Here is a 24,768-nt window from a genome sequence, read left to right on the forward strand (position 1 = left end):
TTAGTCCGACAACGGAGGGACATGAGGGCCAAAAAGAGCAGAGATCCAGGTCGAAAAAGGGTCCCAGCGTTCTCGCGCACCTCGCCCTTCTAGCGGGTCAAACTTCACGAGTTGTTTTCCGCAATTTCGGTCATAAAAACAAAACAAGCCGGCCTCCTGTCTGCGGCACTGTCTGTGGCCAGTTACAATCTGGGAGAGGTGCAACAAGCGTCTGTGGAGGGGGCGGGGACGTCTGGAGTCCAGGTATTGAATTGCACTCATTGCACTGATTTTGTGCAGTGTTTTTGCATAGAACTTTTCTACTTCTGTTATTTGCAGTTGTTTCTAGAAAAATGCATAACAATATTACAGCTTTTATTTATTTATTTCAAATTTGAAACATTACCTAGCCTGTAAGGTGTAAAAACATAAATAAAAATAAACCAATTAATTGAATCGAATCGTAACGTGGTGTTTTCTTGAGTATCGAAAATAATCGAATCGTTGGGTCAGAAAATCGATACTGAATTGAATCGCCATGATGGATGTGATTTACACCCCTATCTTAAACTGGTGGATGACAATGGAAAATACATAGATTTCTAAAATAAACAAGACAAACAGCAACAAAACCGATGAGTGGGAAAGGACATCAGAAACAAGGAGAGTAAAACGAATCATTACAAGACGGCAGGGATTTCTGGATGCCTGAACTCAAGCAGTATGGACAGCCGCGCTGCAGGACGGATGACAGAGCAGACACAGTTCACAGTCTGTGTGAACCACGGGTAAAAACTCCCACCAGATCGAAAGCAACACACAGCGTATGATGCAGATCTCTGAGTTTATTAAAAACAGACTAGGATAAGGGAGCCAGTATGAGATCTTCAATAAATCACTGCATTTACTAAATGCTTTATCCAAAAGAAAATATCCTAATGGACACAGTTAGAAAAAATATGTTTAAAGGTTTATATCTGTGGAAAACATTTCTCTACAGTAATAGATAGAACCTGATTTTACAGCGGCAGTGGGTGAGCTCTGATTGTATAAATCTATATTTAGATGGAAAACTTTACATCATTAGCTGGCTTTACCTTATCGTCCTTAACATAGGTCTTTCCAGAATTATATCAGCTGACTAGATTCAAATTTATTTTCGATATATAAACCTTTTTCCTTTTTAAGTTATGACAAAACCGACTGCATTTGGTAACACCCTTTGATCCTCGTTGCTCCGTTTGAATTTGCCAGATACTTGCGTTTTTAACACCTTAGTTATCGTGGCCAACTATATCATCAGGAGTTGCGTAACATTTTTTTTTTCTGACTGCCAGTTTGGGAGAAACAAAATGAATTTAGATCATTGCTTTCACACTTTTACCCCGCTGAAAATGAGATGAAGTGCGGAGAAACAAAAGCAAAGATATCACCGTGCATCCCACCCACCACCAGCCCTCCACTAGAAATAGATGGCCGCCCACTGGCAGCATCAAATTTCCACGTGGGCGGTGGTACTCTCTTCCTCCCACGCAAATGGATACACATATACTGACACACACACACACACACACACACACACACATAGAGTGTCAGAGTTGCACATTGCGTGCACCAGGGGAGACCTCCTACTAGTCAGTCAGATGCTGTCAGGGCCTCATGGTGATGATGCTTAGCAAAAAGAAAGGCATAAACAACCTCCTAAGGCTAGATGTTATTCATGTAAAAAAAACAGTTTTCCCACTTTGGAAGGAGTATCACTTACATATAAATGCATGTTTTTCCCATTTTTTTTTTTTTTTTGCATTTTAAGGACTTTTGCAAACTCTCAGGATGCTAATGTCAAAATTAGGGGTGAACTGATTGTTTTCTGGCCAATTTCTAAAAAGTTTGACCAGTCGATTCAAGAGTGGAGTGGTGGCGTAGTGGTTGGAGCATTGTGCTTGAGTCCCGGAGGTTCTGAGCTTAACTGCCACTCTGGGTCCCTGAGCAAGACCCCTAACCCCAGACTGCTCCCCAAGGGGATGGGTTAAATGCAGAGGAGAATTTCTCCAATGGGAGATCAATAAAGTTCAATTATTATTCCAATGATGGCCGAAACCATTTTGGTTTAGATTTTTATTACTGACATTGTCCTGTTTTATAATGTCATAATACACCTTCAATGTTCCAGTCTTATTTTGTTAAAAAAATGCTAAATATTACTGAGGAAATGATACAAACTTGGATGAAGTAGTACTCAAAAATAGAAATGACAAGTTCAGGACATAGACTGTGATTATTCGATCGGTATGTCCTTAGTTAAAATGTCTGTTTAAAATGTATTATAATGAAGAAGTAAAATAAAAACATTTTACTGCAGAGAGAGCTTAAGGAGAGAAGGTTTGTAGCTGAAACATTTGAAACATCAGTTGATCTGGGAGTGCTAAAAGCAGCAGATGTGTTAACATCATTGAACAAACTGAAAGCGACAGCCTAAGAGGAAGCCTTTCAAGAGGCCGCTGCTATTTTAAGTATGTTTATGAATGCAGAAAACAGAGTTTGATACATTTTGCAGTGGTTGCATATAGCTATATTTATTCTAAGTAAAGAGCAGATTTCTGAATAAAACTTCCCTAATTCCAACAAGAAAATTCATATCTGATGCTTGAATGAAAAAAAAAAACCTCATTTATGTTGAAATAAATACATATTGCACAAATCTCTTATGATAATAACTGGACAAACAAAAGCCACAGAACAATGAAGCCCTTCCTCTAATTTCTGTCCATCTGAATATTCTTCGGTGATGAGCTCTGACTTGATGTTGGAAGGGCTCTTTTCCATTTCCCTAATCTTTAAACCTTCTCTTGCAGATTCTATCTTTTTAAAATGATTGTAACCTAAACTAAAAGCTTGGCAGCAATTATGGTACCTAGATATTCTGTGTATCCAGGCCATTTATTTCAGCATTTTTGTGGTTCTGTAAAGAGACCCTATTCAGGGTTTATTGGCATACATTCACCTATCCATCAATGATTGCTTGCCATAGAGTTAATGGAGTGATGGTCCAGAATAAACATCCAATCATGCCTGTCTTTGTTGCTAAACCTGATAATATGTGAAAAGTAAAAGCCGCCTGTTTCCTTGTAGCATTGTGTTGCTCTTTTCTTTTAATTAGTTTACTACAATAGAAGTGAAACGGACAATACTTAAACCGTTGGCAGCATCCATTCACCAGATTTCAATCCGTAGCAGTCTTTGTAAATAATAATTTCTCCGGTGTGCATATGTTGCTCTCATCCACTGGTGTTTTGTTCTGATGAGCTCTTGAGAATTAAGTGTAATAGATTTGGCACCACAGGTGTCGCTCAAAAGTTTCGACAGAGCAGAGTGAGGCGGCGGGCGAAGAGAGGACTAGGAAACAACAGATTGCCTTTTTTTTCTAGTACTCTGTACGCATTCAGATGAGAAATTACAAAAAAAGAAGCCTTTTTCTTCAAAAAACAAAACAAATTTCCATTTTCTTTCTACTGGTTCAGATGGTCTGAGGATATTTAGGATATTTTCTTTGGAGAAAGGTGGCGTCTGAATCCCTGGTAGGGTTCAAAGTTCATTTGGGAAAATGTAATAAGTTTGTTGGAAATGGAAGGATCAAAATTTAACTTTGGTACTTGAGCTGAATCCTTCACAATGATCACTCTGTCAAATCAGGCCCATGACTCTGGCTGGCCAGCGAGTAGAGTCCATATCCTCAGGCCCCTTATGAGTTAGGCAACAGACCACTGTGCTGAGATCCTCTGGCTGCTTTTAAGTGCAGTGCAGTGTTCCCTCACACACTTTTCTATGTGGTTCATTGTGAGGGCTGCCCCCTCTGGAATCCGATTTTCCTTCTCACATGGCAGAACGCATTCCCAGTTTGCTCCATGGTCAAGTTTGCTCTGACTTCTTATGACGTCCTTTCTAATACTCCTGGTCTCTGTGTTTTAAGCTTTAACCAGGTTCTTCTTTCTGGTGAACGAGCATATACTAAACTCACATGTATTTATAGGAACTTCCTCACGCTCAGTTATCTGTTCTAATGTATAGTCCAAATCAGACAAATGTTAGACAAGAACGTTTAAAGATAACTCCAGCGTTTTATAGTAAACTAGAACTAAAAAAAAAGGAAGAATTGGCTTTACAGACAATATAGTAATTTCTCAAAAATAAAAGATTAATAACCATTCTGATTTCTGCTTTCTAAAGTGGAACTAATGTTACTAATTTCAGAGGGAATTCCTAATTTGACCCCAACTTTAATTGAGCTGATGTCTATTTTATCCCAGATTAACAAAAAGTAAAGAAAGTAAAAATAAATCTACAGGCTACTTCTTAAAAAAAAAAGGGTCATAATTGTATCAAGAGCTTTTTTAAATAGAAAATAGGTAAGAGATAAAAAACTGCCAAAGACTGTTTGCTGCTCAGAGGTCAAAATGAATTATATCTGTAATCATTTGTTCATTAGATTATGGAGGAAAAGGTCAAAGTAGATTAAAAATGCAGAAAATGCATCAGAGATGTGAAAGAAAACACCTTCCTTTTAGTTAAATGATGGTTTCTGATATAGGGTTGCTGCCCAAGGCGGCTTTGCCATATAGGGTGGCGTCATCATGGGATTCTCCTGCCACAGGCCGCACTCACAACCGCAAACGCACCGCCGCTGAGCACTTTCTTTTTCCTGAAAGGTGGCTTTATTGAGGCACAATATTTCACAATAATACTACCACCACTTATCATAAACTGTTTTTTTATTTTCTCTATTTGGCCATTTCTCTTTTACATTTATCCGTTCAACAATCTCATAAACACAGTGGCTGGTTTAATTGTATTTCTGCAGGCTTTGCAGTGAAATGACAATAAATGTTATAGGTTATATCAAGCCAAGTGCAGCACTCCATCAACCCATCAGAAGCATTGAGAAAGAAAAAGAGATTTAAGACCGAAAGGCTTCTCCAAGTGCTCTCCTGAAAGCACGGTGTCGGCTGCAGAGGGACCTGTGGGAGCTGAACAATGAGGGAAAACATCTGAGCTCCTCTGGAACAAAGGAGCTGCTTATGTTGACTAACTCTTGGGCGAAACAAGCGGAGTAACGGCTGAAGCTGCTTCTGTACAAAAAAGCCTGGAGGAATTAGATCCTTCGCCTCTGCTGGATGCCGTCTTTACACAAAACACAAAAGGAAAAGCTTTGGGTTACTTTGTTTTAGGGTCTTTCAATTGATTGTAAAGCCACTTGGCGGGAATTTGTTGTAAACTTAGTGGGTAGATTTGGAGTAAAAAAAAAAAAAAAGAAACAGTATAACATTAGGTGTTTGAATGGAAGGATGGTGGATTCTTTTATCCTGCTTGGCAGCCCCTGTTTTTTTTTTGTTAATGTCATAAATCAGGTGAGCCAAGGGGACCAGCTTGGTTAAGTGTCAGGCATGTTACGGGCACCTGAAGGCACCTGTTATCACTGCCCTTACATGTGATTTGTGAGCCTCTTTGTTGTTATGCGCACGGTTATGTCTCATATCCAGTCCTGTCATGTCAGGCGGCCCTTCAACCAGCAGCACCAACAGCCTGCACAGGGAGCTGGTAAATAATGGAGACCAGCCAACCAGAGGGTTCAGGTTTCTAATCAAAAGTCCTGTTTACTTTGCTGGGAGCCCGGCGAGGAGAGGCACAGCAAGGTACATGTGATCATAAATCTTCAGCTTCTTTACTCCATCTCCCCTCCTCTTTATCTCTCCCTTTCTTGCTTTCGTCTCAGCTCCACTATCTCATTAACAACAACCTTGACCTATGCTGAGCTAAGTTTCAACGGCTGCCTCGGCCCGCCACTGTGATCATTGCCCACTTTACGTAACACAAAATAAACCGCACAATATCAATTTACCCAGAGGTGATTATTCACCATTTTTCCCCCTCAAAAATAGCTCCATGCTTTAAATAGAAGCTAATTTAATGCTAAACCAGCAGATAGAAGGATGATGAATCACCGTGCGATAAGCTCTTTTGCCTCCGAATGACAAGTAAACAAAAGTGAACTGTGTTTGAGTGGGTTGCCACACCGGACCCCGGTGGCTGCACGATGTATTTCCTATCATGCATTGTTTATGCAGTCGCTATTTTCTGCTTTGGGTTTCCTAACTGGAGGGTGATGCTATAAATGCATTGGTCAAAGGTTACGGTTGTATAATTCATGTTCGTCATCTTCTTTGATCGCACCAACACAGGAACCTCATTCTCCTCATTCTAACCCTCTATTCTTTACAGTGATATCAGACCTAGTGCCATTTTTCCTCCGTAACCCTAACCGTTGTCTCTTAGTCTCTTTTCCAGAATCTTTCTCTCCCACTCATCGGCTTATTTTTCCTTAAACTTTTCTTCATCTCTCTTATTTACACTCCCCTCACTCTGTGCCTTTCATCTCCCTCCCTTCCCCTCCTCCACTACTCACCCTTCTGCGCTCTTCATGTCTATGCTGTAAACCTATCAGTCAATAATTAGTTGTAGTTTTGTCCCCGGGGGGGTGATGTGACATCCTGTCTACACTTTAAGCTGCATAAGTGACTGAAACGAAGAGACAGAGCTGACCCATGAGACACTGAAACTGACTCGAGACCCCGATGGAGAACGACAGAGGCAGCCCATCAATCTTTTTTGGAAGCCACTGATGTGACCCGAGCACGTGAAGAATCAGGCTTTACAGTGCTGTTGTTTATGTGCACTGGGGTTACTTTTAAAAATGGAAAGTAATACATAAAAACTATATTATCCATGGCTTTTATTGGCTATTTCCATCCAAAGCTGTTTTTCTTTGCAACAGGCCATATAAGGGTTCTGATTCCAACCTTATTTAGATTTACTTTCACTCAGTATTTACACAAAAAATTATAATAATGTTAATACTGGCAAATATAATGAATTATCAACTTTTTGACAATTATATTCCTTGATCATAATCGTGCCGGCTCTCTCTGAACAGCAGCCACTAATCTGGCATTAGCCAGATTCATACGTGTCGTTCAATTTGAATTCTATACAGTAGCCGTCTGGAAATTCTCCTGTGGTAACTGTTCGCAAAAGTGAGGAACATTCGGTACAATTCCTCAAGCTTATTGGGTAAATCACCAAGTAGCATCCGCCTACCATATTGAGATTTAGCCCATAACAGCAGCAGTAGCAACTATCAACAACACATCCTTGATTTCTCCATGACTACCAGAGTTAATTGATGAATCCAACTCCCAAATCCAGTCCGGTGGAACCCGCAAAAAATTTTCAATCCACAAAGGGTTTGGAAAGACCCTCTTTTTAAAGAAATTGAGGATATTATAGCTAAAGCAGACTGAATAGTGGAGTTAGCTTCACATCAGCCTGCTGTTTCTGGTTGATCAAATACACGTCACTGCATTTCAATGGTTCAAAACATTTCTTTATTGAGGTTAATTCATCTATTGGCTTCTGGCAAGTTGTATTTAGGGGTATGTGCATTAACAAATCTTGAGACAATTAGGTTAATGAATTAGGGTCATGAAATGGTCCGCACCCGCAAGGGGAGAGGCTGCGTCACAGGCACGCTTTTTTCTTCTGGGTTTGATGAATAGCACCGTTAAAATAAAAATATAACAAATACTGTATTTTCTGAATTTTAAGCCTCTACTTTTTTCCCACACTTTGAACCACCAGTTGGACATTAAGGAATACGGGGCTAACTTTTATTTAGAAAATTAACATGCTAACAGCGGGCAGGACTGAGAACAAATGTCCCCAATTCACAGATTTTGACATTTGTCCCATTAAAGCTGCTGAATCAATGAAGAGACTGGGCTCAACTCCTGCTTAACTGAAATAAAGCTCTATCTTACAGTAAACGCTCTCACTGCTGCGAGCCAACAAGCTAACGGGAGCTAGCATTCTTCTTCGTCGTTCTCTGGGGCGGATATGTAGAGCTCCCCCTACAGGTTTGGTGGGAGACAGAGATTTGTGCATATATACCGGCTTTCGGGATATATGTACGTTTTTCAAAAAAACTACTGGGCATTGCTTATAATGAGGTGGGCTCTATAGTCCAGAAAATACGGTAAATACTAAATTTTACAAAAGGTGGTACTGTATTTTATTTTATATATGCCAATAGTTAACTTTGTAAGACTGAAGAGTGTGATATAGGACCTTTAAAGACGTATCTTTTAAATTGGTTTTAGTTGCAGTTAATTGATAGCATAAGGCTGGTTTAATAATAGAATTTATTTTCTTGACTTTCAATGTTTTAGCTGCTCTAAATCTATCTTATGCTTTAATCTCTTCCTTTGTCGACCTATATATCAGCTAAGTGTGCTCTGTAAAAAGCTCGGTTGATTTTGTAGTGGTTTTTTAACCTCCTGGCTGGCAGTGAGCAGTAAGGTGGAGGCATTTTATCGCTCTGGTCCCTCTAATCTAGAGAAACTTTGATCAATCGCTTTATTTTATATGAATGTAATGATAGATAAACCCTTACATTGGTCAACAGGAGCAAAGTAATGGATGATTAATTGGATAAATATGATGACAAAATGTGTCCAGTTCTGAAGCCAAAAAGAGACAGAGGCCGTGTTTGTCTCATGGTTTCCTTATTCTCTCACCACAGCGGTGGATCAGAACATTAAGCCCCACTGTACAAAAGAGGGTGGTGCTTTGATAGAAAACCTAAAAAAAATCACAGTTTTTAGCTAGATAAAATATTTAAGCAACAGCTGAAAGGAGGTTCCCAACTCTCCTACAACTGCTTTATGTTTTTGCTACCACATCGATAATATAAGATTTTATATAGATTTTGTTACCCTTTAGAAAGCATGGCTGTACTTAACTGATGCCTGACACTGACCCACACCTAGGTGTGATTCTATAGTCAAAATAATTTTACATTCTATAGCCTATACATCTGGTCTCTGTCCTTAAATACATTATAAGTGGCACTCTTTGCAAACCTGTCAGAATGGAAGACAAAGGAGTTTGTTTTTTTTGTTTTTCTGGGATAAGAAACCATCAGATAAGACATTTACACTAAATTGTTGTCACTTTTCAAAATTTCCTTTTGAACGTTGAACTTCTTTCCCTCCTCGGTTGGTTTTATCTTTCTATCAGTGTTCTGAGGCTAATGTGTCAGAAAGAAATGTTCTGCATTGTGGTCACTCTTCATTAAAAACGGTGAATAACAGCCTCTCTCTGAGAAGCCAGATGTCTTGATATTTTAAACTTCACTGAATATTTCCCAGCTATTACACATTTTAAAGATCTCTGCCTCTCTTTGTTTGATATGAGCAACGTCTTCATGCTTGTTCGATATTAAAGGCTTGTGTAGCTTTTGTTGTCCATTGAGGACTTTTTGGTTGCAGAGGACTTCCTATCAAACACGTAAAAACTCGCCGACATTTATAGAGTCAAGAATCACTCAGAGCATCACAATGAAAGCCATTTCTGCGAGCTGGCTGGGTCCGTAAATTCTCTATCTGCTACGAAGTGATCTGAATCGGAGGGTCCGTCCGCTGATGTGTTATTCATGTGACAGATCTGCAGCCGATAAGTGCCTCCTTTTACCAGGAATTGCCATGAATAAGTGATGCTCTTTTCCATTCCTGTCGCGTGTGATAGGATGGAGAGAGTGGGAAAAACACGGGAGAGATGGGAGTTGGGAGGGCAGTGGTGGGGCAAAATTTAAATGTTCAACAGCTACACTTACACATCCCTACACTTACCTCATTTGCCAGCTTAAGATATATATATATGTATATGTGTGTGTGTATTTCTAAACATCAATCTTTGTATTAAAATATTCTTTCTGGCATGATTTGTGGATGGACATTAAGATCTGAAGAGAAGCATCATCTCCTGGTCAGACCCTGTAATTCAGTGAAATTTGGGTGGGGTCAGAGTGAAAGAATATGTTAAGTTCATGCAGGGGATTGCGCTGCCATTCGGCTGGCGTTTGACTGGGAAGGGCCATTTTGAATGGCTTCTATTGTGTATATATTAGGGGTGGAACGGTTCACAAAATCCTTGGTTCGGTTTACGGTTTTGTGGTCACGGTTTTCGGTTCGGTATATGTTGATTGTTAGCCTGACATGTTGGTCGTGTTGCTGTTAGCATAAACAAAATGTGTTACAAAATGCTTGCACACTGTTGCACTTTTATCCACAACTTTCTTTCCGCCATCATCGTAGATCACTCTAAATGCAAAGTGGTCACATACAGCAGACCTATAAAGTGCTGCTGGCACGTCTTCCAACTCCTGTTCTTTCCCACTCGCCATACCCACACAATTCTCCACAACAACTGATTGTTTTCTGCTACACCCGGCTACGCTGCTTCGCTTCTTCTTCTTGTTTACTACTGGTAGTTGGCTTTGGTCGCAGTACCTTCTGCTCTGGAGTGTAAAAGCTTCACCTATGAGAAAAAGGAGCAGCGCATGAACCAAACGCAGCACACGCGAATCGAACCGAGACAGTCGAACCGAACGGTTCAGACGGTTTACATAAACCGTTCCATCCCTAGTATACATGTATGTATAAGGGCTTAACAAAAGCTAAGGGTTACAGTTTAGTAAAAGTAGACCATCTGTCCTTCATCAGTTTAGAGCCATAGAGAGATTTTATTATTTTCTAAATATGAAATGCCACAAACTCTTCCTGTTGTTTTGTTGGTTTGTTTTTGGCCAGTACAGCAATTGAACAGTTTAGCTCCATTTCCACCAGCTACTTTGGCAGTGCCAACCAGAACAGGTGCAGCATGACCAGCTGATGGTAACCAAGAAAAAAACTCCTAAGTGTGGCCAGGATTTTTATCCACCATCTTTTAATTATGAAATTCTACACACCAGTTTACTTCCAGTGGCAGCAAAACTACTTTATAATTCCACTCAATCCCTCCTCTCGTTTCTGTTCCCAGGTAACGATTTGTTCCTGGTAGCCGTCCATGAGCTTGGCCATGCTCTGGGCCTCGAGCACTCCAACGATCCCACCGCCATCATGGCTCCGTTCTACCAGTACATGGACACAGACAACTTTAAGCTCCCTATGGATGACCTGATGGGAATCCAGAAGATTTACGGTAAGGGTACAACACTTTAAACTGTATCGGCAAGTCGGTATATATATTTATATAAAGTGAGGGCATAGGTGTGTTCCTCGGTTTTTGCATATAAACTCTGACTATATATTCTCTTTTGTCTGGTGTGAAACATGAAGTATTTGTTTGTGGGGTTTTTTTTTCCATCTTGAGTGGTGATGTCGTCTCGGCTGCCAGTGTGTCTGATTTGCAGAAACCGAGTTGATGAAAAGTGATGGTGTTGTCAGTTACAGCTGTCGTTGTTGTAAACCAGTCCCTCTCCACTGAGACGGTTCAGTGAACACACACACCATCACACACACACTCACAGAAAACAGACTGCCATCTGCCTACATGGTCAGGCCCATGTGGGAATGAGTGACCCGGGCAAGCGATCAAATCTCTCCTCATCCCTCTCATGTTTAACTTGTCTCCTCCCCTCCCTCCTCCTCCCTTCTTCCACGAGTTGAAGGGCAGAGCAAGTGATGGCAGCTCCTCTCAGCCTTGATTCTATCCGTGTGTCAGATGGCCTGGTTTTTCTCCTAGTGGCAACACTGATGTAACTGATGGAACCAAAGAGGGACAAGGTGGGAGGTGTAAAGATGGATTACAAATAGAAGACTTTAATAGGTGAAGGCAGCCCAGATGAAGATGGAGCAGTTGAATGAGGGAGTGACGGGTATACAAACCTGAAACGGGGGTGGACTTTGGTGTTTTATTTGTAGTCAGTAGGAGTGTTGAGATGGAAACTAGAAACTCCGAGAATAAAAACGTTGACGCCACTTAGAGAGCGCAATAAGTGGAAGTGTTTCTTTATTATTGTAGAGCTTATGTGTAGTCTCTCTGGGGAAAATATGCCTCTAGGTTATTTTCATTCTCCAGATCATTTATATTCCTCTTACAAGCTCTAATTAAAACAATTGTTAAAAAGCTCTAAAAGTTTTTTTTTAAGACTTTATCTTAGGTTGCATTTTCTTTTTCTCAATTAGCTTTGAAGAAAATGCCTTCCTGCCCTTTGAGAGACGGTTTCCGCCCATTTCCTGTTTAGGCAGAGACGCCTCAGATTGTCCAGAGCTGGCTCATCAGGAGAGCGTTGAATCAGAGCAGCTTAGTTCTCGGTTTGCTATCTTACGTTTTCCAAAGGTTATTTTTTTAGCACTTCCACCTCCACACTTTGAACTTAGCTGTACACTACACAATTTGGACCTAGAGTACTTGTCAATGGCTCCCTATTGACAAGTATTCAGACATCTTTGGGAGATAACTGCTGTGATAATTTCAATCAGAGTGTCTAAATTATGAAAAAATGGCAACTGATCTCGAATAGGAGTCCTAGATTTTAAGGTTTCTTTGTTTTTATGAATTGCATTATCATGTAGAAATGAAACATATTTAATAAACGACACAAACAAACACTTGACAATTCAAATATTTAAGTTTGTACTTCTTAAACCACATTTTATTTTTCTAATTGACACACAGGAAAAAAAAAATCATTAAAAAACTATCTGTCTGTCTGCCTATTAATCTATCTATTATATATATATATATATATATATATATATATATATATATATATATATATATATATATATATACACATTTCCTTTTTATTTTTTTTTATTCTCCAGCAATTTGCTTTGATCCCAATTGTGTCATTCATGTTTTTTTTTGTTTGTCTATTTAGTTTCTCAAATACATAGAATTCAGATTGCCTTTGTAATCGGTCAACAAGCTCTCTGAGTTCACTGATCAGAGTCCTATTTTCTGTTTTCATGTGTGGACTGTGAATCAACCCGGTCACCACCGCTCTACGTCAACATGTTGCTGTGTGTGCATATTTGCGAGTTTGTCAACATGTCTATCAGCCCCTGAATCTCGTCGTGCTTCCATGACTGCACAGTACTTTGGCTCCACTAATCTGGGGATGTGTTTCAGTGGATTTGACTCAGTCATTGGATAGAATCACTATCATGCTGATGAGTTTGGCAGACTAGGAACAACATAAATCCAGCTAAATTCATGTTTTTTATTATTTCTTTTTTTATTTATATGTTTTAATCAGTTTATGGCTCTGTATTCATGGACTTATTCAAGACGTTTTATTGTGTCCTCTTTGGTTTTCCTTAAGGTGAGTTTGTGAAATAAAACCCTACTCATTTTCCATGTGTTTCCAGAACAAAGTGTTAGGGGTTGTTATTGTCGCAAACACATCATGGGGTTAAATGACCACTGACCTGTCACCCTGATTTCTGCAGTCATGAAATCAGTCGAGCCAGAGGTCCTGGTCTTTAGGGCTCACCATCATGTTTTAGATGCATCTCTCTTTCAGCAAACCTCAATCTAATGATTGCATTTCTTCTTCGGAAGCCTCCAGGGGCTGTAGAAGCCTGTTGATTACCAATTCATTTAAGTCTGGAGTGTGGAGGTTAGGGAACACCTAAAACATGCTGAACAGTGGGGCTTTAGGACCAGTGTTGAAAACCTCTGCTTCAAGTGACTAAAAAGGCCTCCCTGCAGTTTTCTTGCAGTCAGTTCAGGCTTTAACTTCCACCTGAAGCTCCTTGTTGACCTCAGCTTGTCCTGAAACACCTTTTTAGCCTAGGCACTCTCCATCAGAACCTCATCCGCCTTCATGATCAACAGCATCTTCTTCCTAACAACAACCATCAGTGGTGTACCTCAAGGCTTCGTTCTCCACGATTCCACCTCAGTTTATCCATCTATAAGTTTGTTGGCAACACCACCTAAACTTCTCTGATCCAAGATGAGAACTTTCCATACAGACTGATGGACTGGCTGTGCGCTCAGATCAACCTAGAGCTAAACCAGCTAAAGATAGCAGAGGCTTCTGGAGAAGACCCCGCCCCCCTCCACCCCCCCCACCCCCCACAAACTGGGTTCCCTCATAGATCATAGATACTGGTCATCTGGTCTGATGTTTCCTCCAACCAGCTGTAGATTAATGAAAAGAGCATCATACATCCTAGATGTTATTGGTGTAGATATGTACTATAAGGTCCCCAAGGCTGCTTCTCTGAAGACTATAGATTGATACCATGGATTGTCACTACCTAATCCATCCTGCAAGCACGATCCGTACCATCGGTTCTTTTGCGCATTGGCAACCAGATATACATCCGGGTCGCTCTTGAATTTCTTTGTAAAAAACAAAAAAGACCTAAATTGCATTTTTCCCTCCTAAAAAAAATAGTAAGCTTACTAAACTAATGTGTTAAAGGTTAATAAATAAATAAATTCCTTAAAATCCTCTGTTTTATCAATCTTCTGTGCTAGATCTTGACAGGAAATGGAATCCTACTCTACTTCCAGGAACTAACTTTTTCAGCTTCGAACTTAAACATAAATTGCTTTAACATTATGGTACATAGTGCGTAACCTAAAGAAAGAAACAACTAAATTGCATATAAACAGACAAGCACTTTAATGGAGAAAATGTAAAAAGCATCAAAATTGGTGCAAAATGTTAATCTCAGAAAAGTTATAAAATATTAGTATTAGCATTCTTTAGTGATTTAAGGATTTTAGTACCATAATTACATTATTTATTGAAACCCGGATGTATTTCTGGTTGCGCACATCCAAGTGCTTCCAAGACGGATCCGTTAGTGACATGGATATTTGGACCTTTCAACCATGTTCCCCTCTTTTGTAAAAAAAAAAAATAATAATAATAATGAAATAAAAAATCTCTATATACATACAAACATACATGTTAAATATCTCCCACTAAGAGCAGTGAAATTCCTCATCTGTGCGAAGAACCTCTTCCAATAAAGCTGCCTCTGACCTGAACCTTTGATATTACGACTATCTATTCCTGCATCAACACATGGCACTCCATGTCACTCCAGCCGACACATGGCAACTCATATCCTCACAGTTACAGAGTGTGTTATTCACGCGTCATCATTTGCTCAATTATTCATCCGGACGACCCACTTGTTTGCTCTCTCTCCGTCTCCTTCTCCTCGCTCTGTTTTTCCCATGAACGCATTGCCCTCCTTCTCTCCTAGCTCATCAAAATTGAATGGCACTCAGCCGTGTCAAGGCATCCAACAAAGAAAAAGTAATGTTTCCTCATCTTTAACTATCATAGAGAATGTTCTCCTGAAGCGGAAAGTTTCAGAAAACTGGTTAAACAATAGATTTTAATTGTGAAATAGAGGGACCTGCGTGGTGTCTGCAGCATATAAAGGCAGGGCCCATTGTAATGATGTCTGGCAAACATTTTTATTTCTCATACGGCTCTGAAAGTGGGAGAGTATATACATATATTTATTCAGTGAGACAATGGAAATCCTGTTTAAAGGTATAAAATACCATTTTAATCTTTAGGTTCTCTTCCATTTTGTCAGGTGAACCTTTTCTATGTTGATGTGACCATATATTTTAAATCATTACCCTGCAGAAATGAAAGGTTTTCAGTTATCTTATATAGGCTACTGGGTTTTTATGTCCTGGTATTTTTAAATGAGCAAAGTCCACAGCTTTATAGGTCCTCCAACATACCAAAGAACTTGCATTACATTATATTATATATATATTTATCCTTTGTAGTAAGTGTTTTCATAAAAAACGTAAATTGTTGTCCAGTGTGAGTGGAAAAAACTATTATATTCATTAAATAACTAACAAACCTATAGCAGGGTTCCCGCGGGTCCTTAAAAAGTCTTAAAAGGCATTGAATTCTTCAAACTAATTGGTATTAAAATGTCTTAAATCAGTCTTTCGTAGGTCTTAATTTTTAAAACATCATAAATAGGATTATTTTTATTATGATTTATTTTTGTAATCTAAATAAAACATTAAAATTTACCTTTTTTTTTAATAAAAAAAAAAAAAAACGGCTCGCCATTATTGGTTCCGTCCTGATAGCGGAACCAATAAAAGCTTTGTTGCAGCCGGGACATTTGGGAGATGCGCCATTAACTTTTAGTCTGGAAAATATGAGAAAGTGTAAATGTAATGAAAATTGACTATCCAGCCAAGAGTTTTCTCCATGGCTAAAACCAGGGAACATACATGAGGATCAGTGTATTTTATGCAAGAAGTCATTCAAGCTCAGAACGATGGGAATTAAGGCAGTGGAGTCGTACATGCGAAGCACGAAACACAAAGCTTCCAAATCGAGTTACCGAGAAACAGCCGGTATTTCTCAGTTTTGTTCCACCCTTGTCTCTGCAACGCCTCCACTTATCACCAAATCAAACATACTAAGAAAACAATACAAAGAAAAATAGCTGCAAAAAAGACATAGCACTGGTTATGTTGTGGCTTTAAAACTGATTTGTTTTGTTCCCTGCTAAAAAAAAGTTTGTGAATTCAGTAATTGTTAAATATATCTGTAATTTGTGTGTTTTTAGCTTTCTTCCTATATGGGAAGCTTTTCAAAATGGGAAACAGTGCAGTGGTTTATGTTAAAATAAACCTTTGGGTTAAGTTGTCGCAAGCAGGTTTTTCTTGTGTTTCTTGTGAATTTGGTCTTAAATTTGTATTTCAATTGGCATTAAAAAGTCTTAAAAAGTCTTGAATTTAACTTGCCTTATGCTGTAGGAACCCTGTATAGTAAAACTGGTAAACACTACAGGCGTTACTTTTTAAAATGGTTGGCCGGTTTTCCCTCTGCAGGTCCTTGGAGCCACCTGGCCCCTTTTATGTTTAAAAGTTTTTTATTAGTTTTTATTTTGTTGTAATTTATTGATAGTCTGAGGGGAAAACCTGCAAGACGCATACATCTAAAACATATAAGATTAATTAACAGTATTCACCAGTGTTCTTTGTTACTCTTTTTACAGTAATGTGTTTTGAATACAAGATATTTTCTGATTTTCATGGGAAAAAAAGTTTAGGATACATTTCAAAAGCTTTAACATTTATTTAAACGAGCTTTTACCAATTAAACCTTCTTTTCAAAAAAAACAAAATGCTGGAAATTTTGCCAAACAATCTAATTATTGTAAAACATCTTATGCATCACATAAATGTAGCGAGATGTAGCTATAATATTTGTTGCTACTAACAGATGGAGGATTGTTAAGACTTAATGCCATGAGAACATGTTTTCTTTAGGTGTGATGTGTTACACCACCTCCCCGCCTCACAGCTTGTTTATAAAGTGGTTTGCTTGTAAATCAACATGCTGCAGATTAGAAGCGGTGAGATTTATTTTCTCCAACTTCCTCCAGGGCCTCCTGATCGGAACCCCCAGCCCACCAGGCCTTTGCCCACGGCACCCCCTCAACGGTCCCATCCTCCATCGGACCCCCGCAAACCAGACAGGCAGACGCGACCCCCGAGGCTCCCCCCTGGAGACCGGCCGTTCCACCCTAACTCCATACCTGACATCTGCGACGGAGGCTTCAACACCGTGGCCATTCTGAGGAGAGAGATGTTCGTCTTCAAGGTAAATGGAGGCAAAACAAACCCGAGGCTTTTCCTCACATTAGTGGTGTTTAAACCTCGCAGCTGTTTTCCTTTTACTATAGCTCTGGATGTATTTAGTGATGATAGCCGTCACTCTTTGTAGACCAAAACAGCTCCACACGCCTCAAGTTATACTTCTCCTGCTTGACTTTTCTGCTGAAAAATACATCAGTTATTGCCTGAAACAAGCACAAGAAATTTAATGCAGCAGTATTTGAATGGTGTGACTGCTTGAGGTTTGAGATTCTGCCGACTGGAGGTGAATAAAGAATCGTTTAGAGCTTGCAGGTTTGCATAAATACCCAGAGGGTGGGATCTTCTCTGTCAGTCTGCTTCTGATTTATCATTTGTGTAGAGGGTGCAGAGTGGAGGCCGGTAATATCAACCTCCTCTTATTGGTTAGAGATGTTTGGTTGGTTTTTATTAATACAGGTGCTGGTCATAAAATTAGAATATCATGAAAAAGTAGATTGATTTCAGTAATTCCATTTAAAAAGTGAAACTTGTATATTATATTCATACATTACATACAAACTCATATATTTCAGATGTTTATTTTGTTTAATTTTGATGATTACAAATGACAACAAATGAAAATCTCAAATTCATCATATCAGAAAATTAGAATATTACTGAAGACCAATAAAAACAAAGGATTTATAGAAATGTTGGCCAACTGAAAAGTATGAACATGAAAAGTATGAGCATGTACAGCACTCAGTATTTAGTTGGGCCTCCTTTGGCCTGTATTACTGCAGCAATGCGGCGTGGCATGGAGTCGATCAGTCTGTGGCACTGCTCAGGTGTTATGATAGCCCAGGTTGCTCTAATAGTGGCTTTTAGCTCTTCTGAATTGTTGGGTCTGGTGTATTGCATCTTCTTCTTCACAATACCCCATAGATTTTCTATGGGGTTAAGGTCAGGAGAGTTTGCTGGCCAATTAAGAACAGGGATACCATGGTCCTTCAACCAGGTACTGGTAGCTTTGGCACTGTGTGCAGGTGCCAAGTCCTGTTGGAAAATGAAATCTGCATCTCCAAAAAGTTGGTCAGCTGCAGGAAGCATGAAGTGCTCTAAAACTTCCTGGTATGTGGCTGCGTTGACCCTGGACCTCAGAAAACACAATGGACCAACACCAGCAGATGACATGGCACCCCAAACCATCACTGACTGTGGAAACTTTACACTGGACTTCAAGCAACGTGGATGAAGTGCCTCTCTTCTTTTCCTCCAGACTCTGGGACCTTGATTTCCAAAGGAAATGCAAAATTTAATTTCATCAGAGAACATGACTTTGGACCACTCACCAGCAGTCCAGTCCTGTTTCTCTTTAGCCCAGGCAAGACGCTTCTGACGCTGTCTGTGGTTCAAGAGTGGCTTGACACAAGGAATGCGACAGCAGAAACCCATGTCTTTCATACGTCTGTGTGTGGTGGTTCTTGAAGCACTCACTCCAGCTGCAGTCCACTCTTTGTGAATCTCCCCCACATTTTTGAAGGGGTTTTGTTTCACAATCCTCTCCAGGGTGCGGTTATCTCTCTTGCTTGTACACTTTTTTCGACCACATCTTTTCCTTCCCTTCGCCTCTCTATTAATGTGCTTGGACACTGAGCTCTGTGAACAGCCAGCCTCTTTAGCGATGACCTTTTGTGTCTTGCCCTCCTTGTGCAAGGTGTCGATGGTCGTCTTTTGGACAACTGTCAAGTCAGCGGTCTTCCCCATGATTGTGTAGCCTATAGAACTAGACTGAAAGACCATTTAAAGGCTTTTGCAGGTGGTTTGAGTTAATTAGCTGATTAGAGTGTGGCACCAGGGGCCATCAATTTTGAACCTTTTCACAATATTCTAATTTTCTGATATGATGAATTTGAGATTTTAATTTGTTGTCATTTGTAATCATCAAAATTAAACAAAATAAACATCTGAAATATATGAGTTTGTATGTAATGTATGAATATAATATACAAGTTTCACTTTTTAAATGGAATTACTGAAATCAATCTACTTTTTCATGATATTCTAATTTTATGACCAGCACCTGTATAAATGAATAAAAACTGTAAAAGCTACGAAAACGGGAAGCCTTCCTGTCTGAAGGAGCTCTCTCTAGGTTATCCAGGGCCTCACTGATCAGAAATTTGGATCAAGTGGAAATCTAACCAAGACGAAGTGCAAACCACGAACAGAGGAAGGCTTTCGACCCAGTGAATGAGTCCAAACATTTACCCACTTGTGGGTGAATTTAGTTTTAACCCTAAGCCAGCACAAAGCTTGTCCTGTGTTTTTTTACCAGAGTGGAGAAGTTGTGACTTTGCTTTATAAGAGAGTGTTGTTTTTTCTTCTGCAGATATAAATAGATACGGTTTAGGGGCTGAATGGAAGGCTTGTGGAATGGAGGCATGGACAGCTCTCTTTTTTTCATTTCTCGTCCAGACACCAAGGTTTTCATTTAAAAAGATAAATCTAACTTTAAGACAAAACCTCTAAGTGTGGAAACCTTCAAAGGAAATTAGACTCAAAGCCCAATCTGTGTTTGTGTTTTTCAATTTTTCACATTGGCCTAAAGTCTCTTCCGGCGTCTTTCACATGATGTCTGTTGACTTCAGTGGGTCTGATGAGGTGATGAGGATCACGGGGTGATTTATTAGGCTCTAAGAGGAAACATTTAGACGGAGACAATGTTCAGCAATCATCAGCCTGTTATGAGTTCAGGAAGTCATAGAGACGGTGATTAAAAACTGTTTCAAACTAGCATCGTGCTTCCATTAGAGGGAGAGATTATAAAGCTATAAACAGCGACGTGTTTTCAAATCAGTCACAACAGCTGAAACAATGAGGATAAATTGAAGCAGAAAGTGTTTCCTATTTTTCACGTTGTCAATATTTTTTTCTGAATTCTGATCATTCTTTAGTTTTAACTTCTGAACTTTTTTAGTGAAATATATTTAAACAGCAAACTGAACCAATTCAATTGGCCAAATGTCTGAATTGGTTGATTAGCCCTTCTTTATGATAGGCAGTTGAAAAAAAAAAATTATATATATATATTAGGGATGGAACGGTTTATGAAAACCGTCCGAACCGTTCGGTTCGACTGTCTGTTGCGTTCGGTTCATGCGCTGCTCCTTTTTCTCATAGGTGAAGCGTTTACACTCCAAAGCAGAAGGTGGCGGTACTGCGACCAAAGCGAACCACCAGTAGTAAACAAGAAGAAGAAGAAACGAAGCAGCGTAGCTGGGTGCAGCAGAAAAAAATCAGTTGTTGTGGAGAATTGTGTGGGTATGGGAAGTGGGAAAGAAAAGGAGTTGGAAGACGCGCCAGCAGCACTTTATAGGTCTGCTGTATGGGACCGCTTTGCATTTAGAGTGACCTACGATGACGGCGGAAAGAAAGTGGTGGATAAAAACAGTGTGCAAGCATTGTGCAACACGTTTTGTTTATGCTTACAGCAACATGACCAACATGACATGCTAACCCCGAAATCCCACATACTCTGTCAGCGCTCCGCCCCGCTGCGCTCCAGACCGGCTGCTCAAAGCAAAGCCTACAGCCTCCGCTGTGGCTCCCGCCGCTCCGCTCCGAGTTCCTTGGAGATCGTAGAGGGCATGCGCAAGATGATTAAATTCAAAGCAGCAAAACATGTGGAAACGATCCAGGGTTTCCGCGAATCATTAAAAATAATTACAATTCATTAATTTTTGGGGATTTTTTTCATAAATTTTTATGGGATTTCAGGGTAACAATCAACATATACCAAACCGAAAACCGTGACCACGAAACCGTGAACCGAACTGAACCGTGGATTTTTTTGAACAGTTCTACCCCTAATAAATATATATATATATATATATATATATATATATATATATATATATATATATATATATATATATATATATATATATATATATATATATATATATATATATATATATATATATTGGTGCTGTCAAAATTATTGCGTTATTATCGCGTTAACGCGAGGCCATTTTAATGGCGATAATTTTTTTAACGTGAGATTAACGCTATGTGGTTTTATGGTACAATTTTCCAAGTACCGGTACATCCCGCTGCAGCCTGCGGGAAGGCGGGGCTATTTTCCCCCAGTCTATGCAATTCTCATAGGCTTTGAGAGCGTAGCTCCTCAAGGAAAAAAGACGCTCATACACTGGGTGGCGCTAGTGCCTTTTCTTTAAGCCCCACCACCAACAAACAAGTTGAGTGTCTGGTAACTAGTAGCAACCTGAAATACGCTGAGAAAACAGATTACTGAGGTGAAATGGAATCTGCTACGGCACTCTTGCTGTCTGTGTACGCCACAGGTCAGTATCGTGTGTGTGGGTGTGTGGGTGGGTGCTTGTGTGTGTTCTCATTTTTGTTAAGAGGCTGAAAAGTAACTTTCTAGAGCATAGACTACCTCCATCTAGTGATGTCGGTCTATTGCTTTTGATGTATTGATTGAAAATTGTTCATTATTATCTTGGTTAATTAACATCTAATGTTAACTCTACTACATTTTATAGCAGTAGGGTAAAATGCTTGTCTTTGTTCAAAAGACTGTATTAACTGTAAAGACTGTCTTTTACATCAGCCTGTTTTCAGGGCCTTTTTTTGGCTACATATTAGTTATTTTTTGCTACATGCCTCCCCATCTTCTTGCCATATGTTTCTATGGCATAAATCAGTGTCTGTGACCTGTTTTCATTTAAAAAAAAAGAACATTGGCACAAACCTAGCCTCTATGTATTTTTTGTATGTCATCGAGAGTATTTAAATGATTTTCAATCAGAAAAAAAATGTGTGATTAAAATGCGATTAATCGCAAGTTAACTTAGGCATTGATGCGATTAATCGCGATTAAAAAAATTTAATCGATTGACAGCACTAATATATATACACCATAGACATTAGCAAAATTTGAATAAAAGTACGCCAGCTAGAGGGGATTTCTTGTTTTTTCTCAAACTTTTACATTTGCTTTAAATCCAAATTTCAGTTGAATGGAAACACAGCTATAGATGCATTAGCTAGATGACCTACGGAGGTGTCAGTCTGCTAATCAAACAATATTGTACTCATAAAGGATTAAATAAAAAGGCTATTTTTTATATATTTTTCAGTAAAAACTTGCAAAATGTCTTTTGCCATTTAAGTCTGTATGTGTTTGGGTAAATTATTAACTTGTTCCAAATAGTTTTTAGTGTTACTGCAGCACCAGCTCACATTTTTCCAAAGGCCAGAGCATGACATGACATGATATAAAACCCATGAGCCACAGCCTCATTAGGACCACCAGTAGCATTAAAACTCAGCAAGCACCTGTTAAATATAATTCCCCTTTTTTGTCTGTCGGATGTGTTTTTGAACTAGAAATCAGGATTATGAGTTTGAATAGGATTCAAAATGTTACTGTGTCCTCCCCGGAGGGGGCAGGTGGTCCTCATATTTCTCCATCCTCAGTGAAAGTTTGGCCAAGTTCTGCTAAATTACCGACGTAACGTGTTTGCACCTTTTTTTCCTCTTACAGACGAAGCCTTCACATCATAAAGGAGTTTATCTGGAATCACAATTAGAGATGTTTGCGTTACTCCAGACTCTGATAGATTTCCCTTCAGCTCCAGCCAAGACCTACAAACTAGGCATAACGACAAAAATCAGAAATGATGTTCAGTATCACGTTTGCTTAATTTGTGTTGCTTTACAGTCATTTATAATAGTCATTTCTTCAGCGTTTGGGAGTTCTATAAATGATTTGCTTGGTTGCGTTGGTTTTTTTGGAGCCATTTGGCCCACGCCGCTCAGCTTTACTCACCATTCTGCTTGATAGTTTTATAAGGCTGCAGTATGATCTGTGCCAAGTCATTACAGCAGAGATCGTAGCAGCAGATATAGACTGCAGATGTTTGGGGACTTTTAGTGTAGAGTTCATCTGGTGGAGGTACTCTGAAGTTATAATCAATGGCAGAAACCACTTTTAAAAGGTTGAAACGGGACTTTTTGACTCATCCTCTCATATATTATGGATTTACTTTTACTCTTACCTTCAATATACCACAGATCATGTTAGACTTCTAGGTTTTATGAAGAGGATATCATCACCTGAGGTGTAGCTTCATTTAAACATAGACTATATCATGTGAAGAGGAAAAGAATTACAGAAGAGCTTCGTTTATGGTGTAGCTCTAATGAATACAGCAGTATTGACTCGTAGCTGTGGGTGTTATTTTCACTGGATTGTTTTCTCTCTTTGAACGCACATCGGAGCTTATTAACATTACAGTCATTTACACGTAAATAGAACATTTCCTCTTAATGTGCTCGGATAAAAGCTGAATATACTTTAGGATGATGAGCTAGTTTTCCCTGTGCACCAGCGAGTGAACCTCGTAGAATTGGAAATATCAGTGCTGGAAAATAGAAGGGCAACAGATTGGATGTTTCCTTTTAAAGAAGAGGGTGTGCTTGCCTTTTTTTTCTCAAAATATTACAATAATACACATATGCAAATGTAGGAAATAAGGACTGACATGAATAGGTTTTGGGACGTATGGAGAATAATACAGGTTAGCCTGATCATCATTTCTTGGCAACTAAAGGGAAGTTTTCATGTTTATTGAACTGCCTCACATTGCATAACCAAAAATAATCATATTACATCTGATAAAGTAGACCAGTGTTGGAGTTGAGCAAAAAAGCATGCAGTGTTTTTATATTTTCTTCATGCATGTACTTGTATTAAGCCACCATGACTCTTTATAACCACCATTAGCTGCAGCTTAAGTTGAAATTATTTCATGGGGTTTTTATGAATCTGTCACTAATGTTACATTTTCAGCTTCATGCTGACATAAAAAAAAAAATACACTCCTTTATGTTGTATTAATCATTCACACTGGTAGTGACCGGTTGGTGGCTGATTTTTGCAAGGAGCGGCGGCCCTTGATTCCTACTTTTAAATGTGCTCTATTCAGGAGTATTAAAACTATTCATGAAAGGATCCAGGGATCTTTTCTCTCCCGACACACTTCAGTTTGTGATCAATGTGTGTCAATGTGCACTAATGAACTCTATTTATCAAAGGTTGCAGTGGATTGTATTTAGGAGCATCAGAGTAAGTGGGGCTGAATGTTTGCCCCAATTTAAGTTTTATATGCAAAAGGAAATTAAAAACTATGTTTTCTTTTGCACTGGTCCATCACATAGAATCCAAATAAAATACAGTCAGGCTTGTGGTTTGTAACTTTGCAAGGCTTT

At 39.2% G+C, this 24,768-nt stretch overlaps 1 protein-coding gene across 2 annotated transcripts in view; it reads left to right on the top strand.

Annotated features, from left to right (window-relative positions):
* The window catches only part of LOC119795984 (matrix metalloproteinase-16-like), a 103,313-nt gene that overhangs the window by 51,942 nt on the left and 26,603 nt on the right, over positions 1–24,768 (top strand). For both annotated transcript variants that reach the window (XM_038304262.1, XM_038304264.1), the window contains 2 exons: positions 10,909–11,070; positions 17,277–17,494. In XM_038304262.1, the coding sequence (XP_038160190.1) occupies positions 10,909–11,070; positions 17,277–17,494 (380 nt within the window). The remainder of the gene's footprint in view (positions 1–10,908; positions 11,071–17,276; positions 17,495–24,768) is intronic.

This window comes from Cyprinodon tularosa, unplaced genomic scaffold, assembly GCF_016077235.1.
Source record: "Cyprinodon tularosa strain WSP-4 unplaced genomic scaffold, ASM1607723v1 ctg53, whole genome shotgun sequence".
NCBI lineage: Eukaryota > Metazoa > Chordata > Actinopteri > Cyprinodontiformes > Cyprinodontidae > Cyprinodon > Cyprinodon tularosa.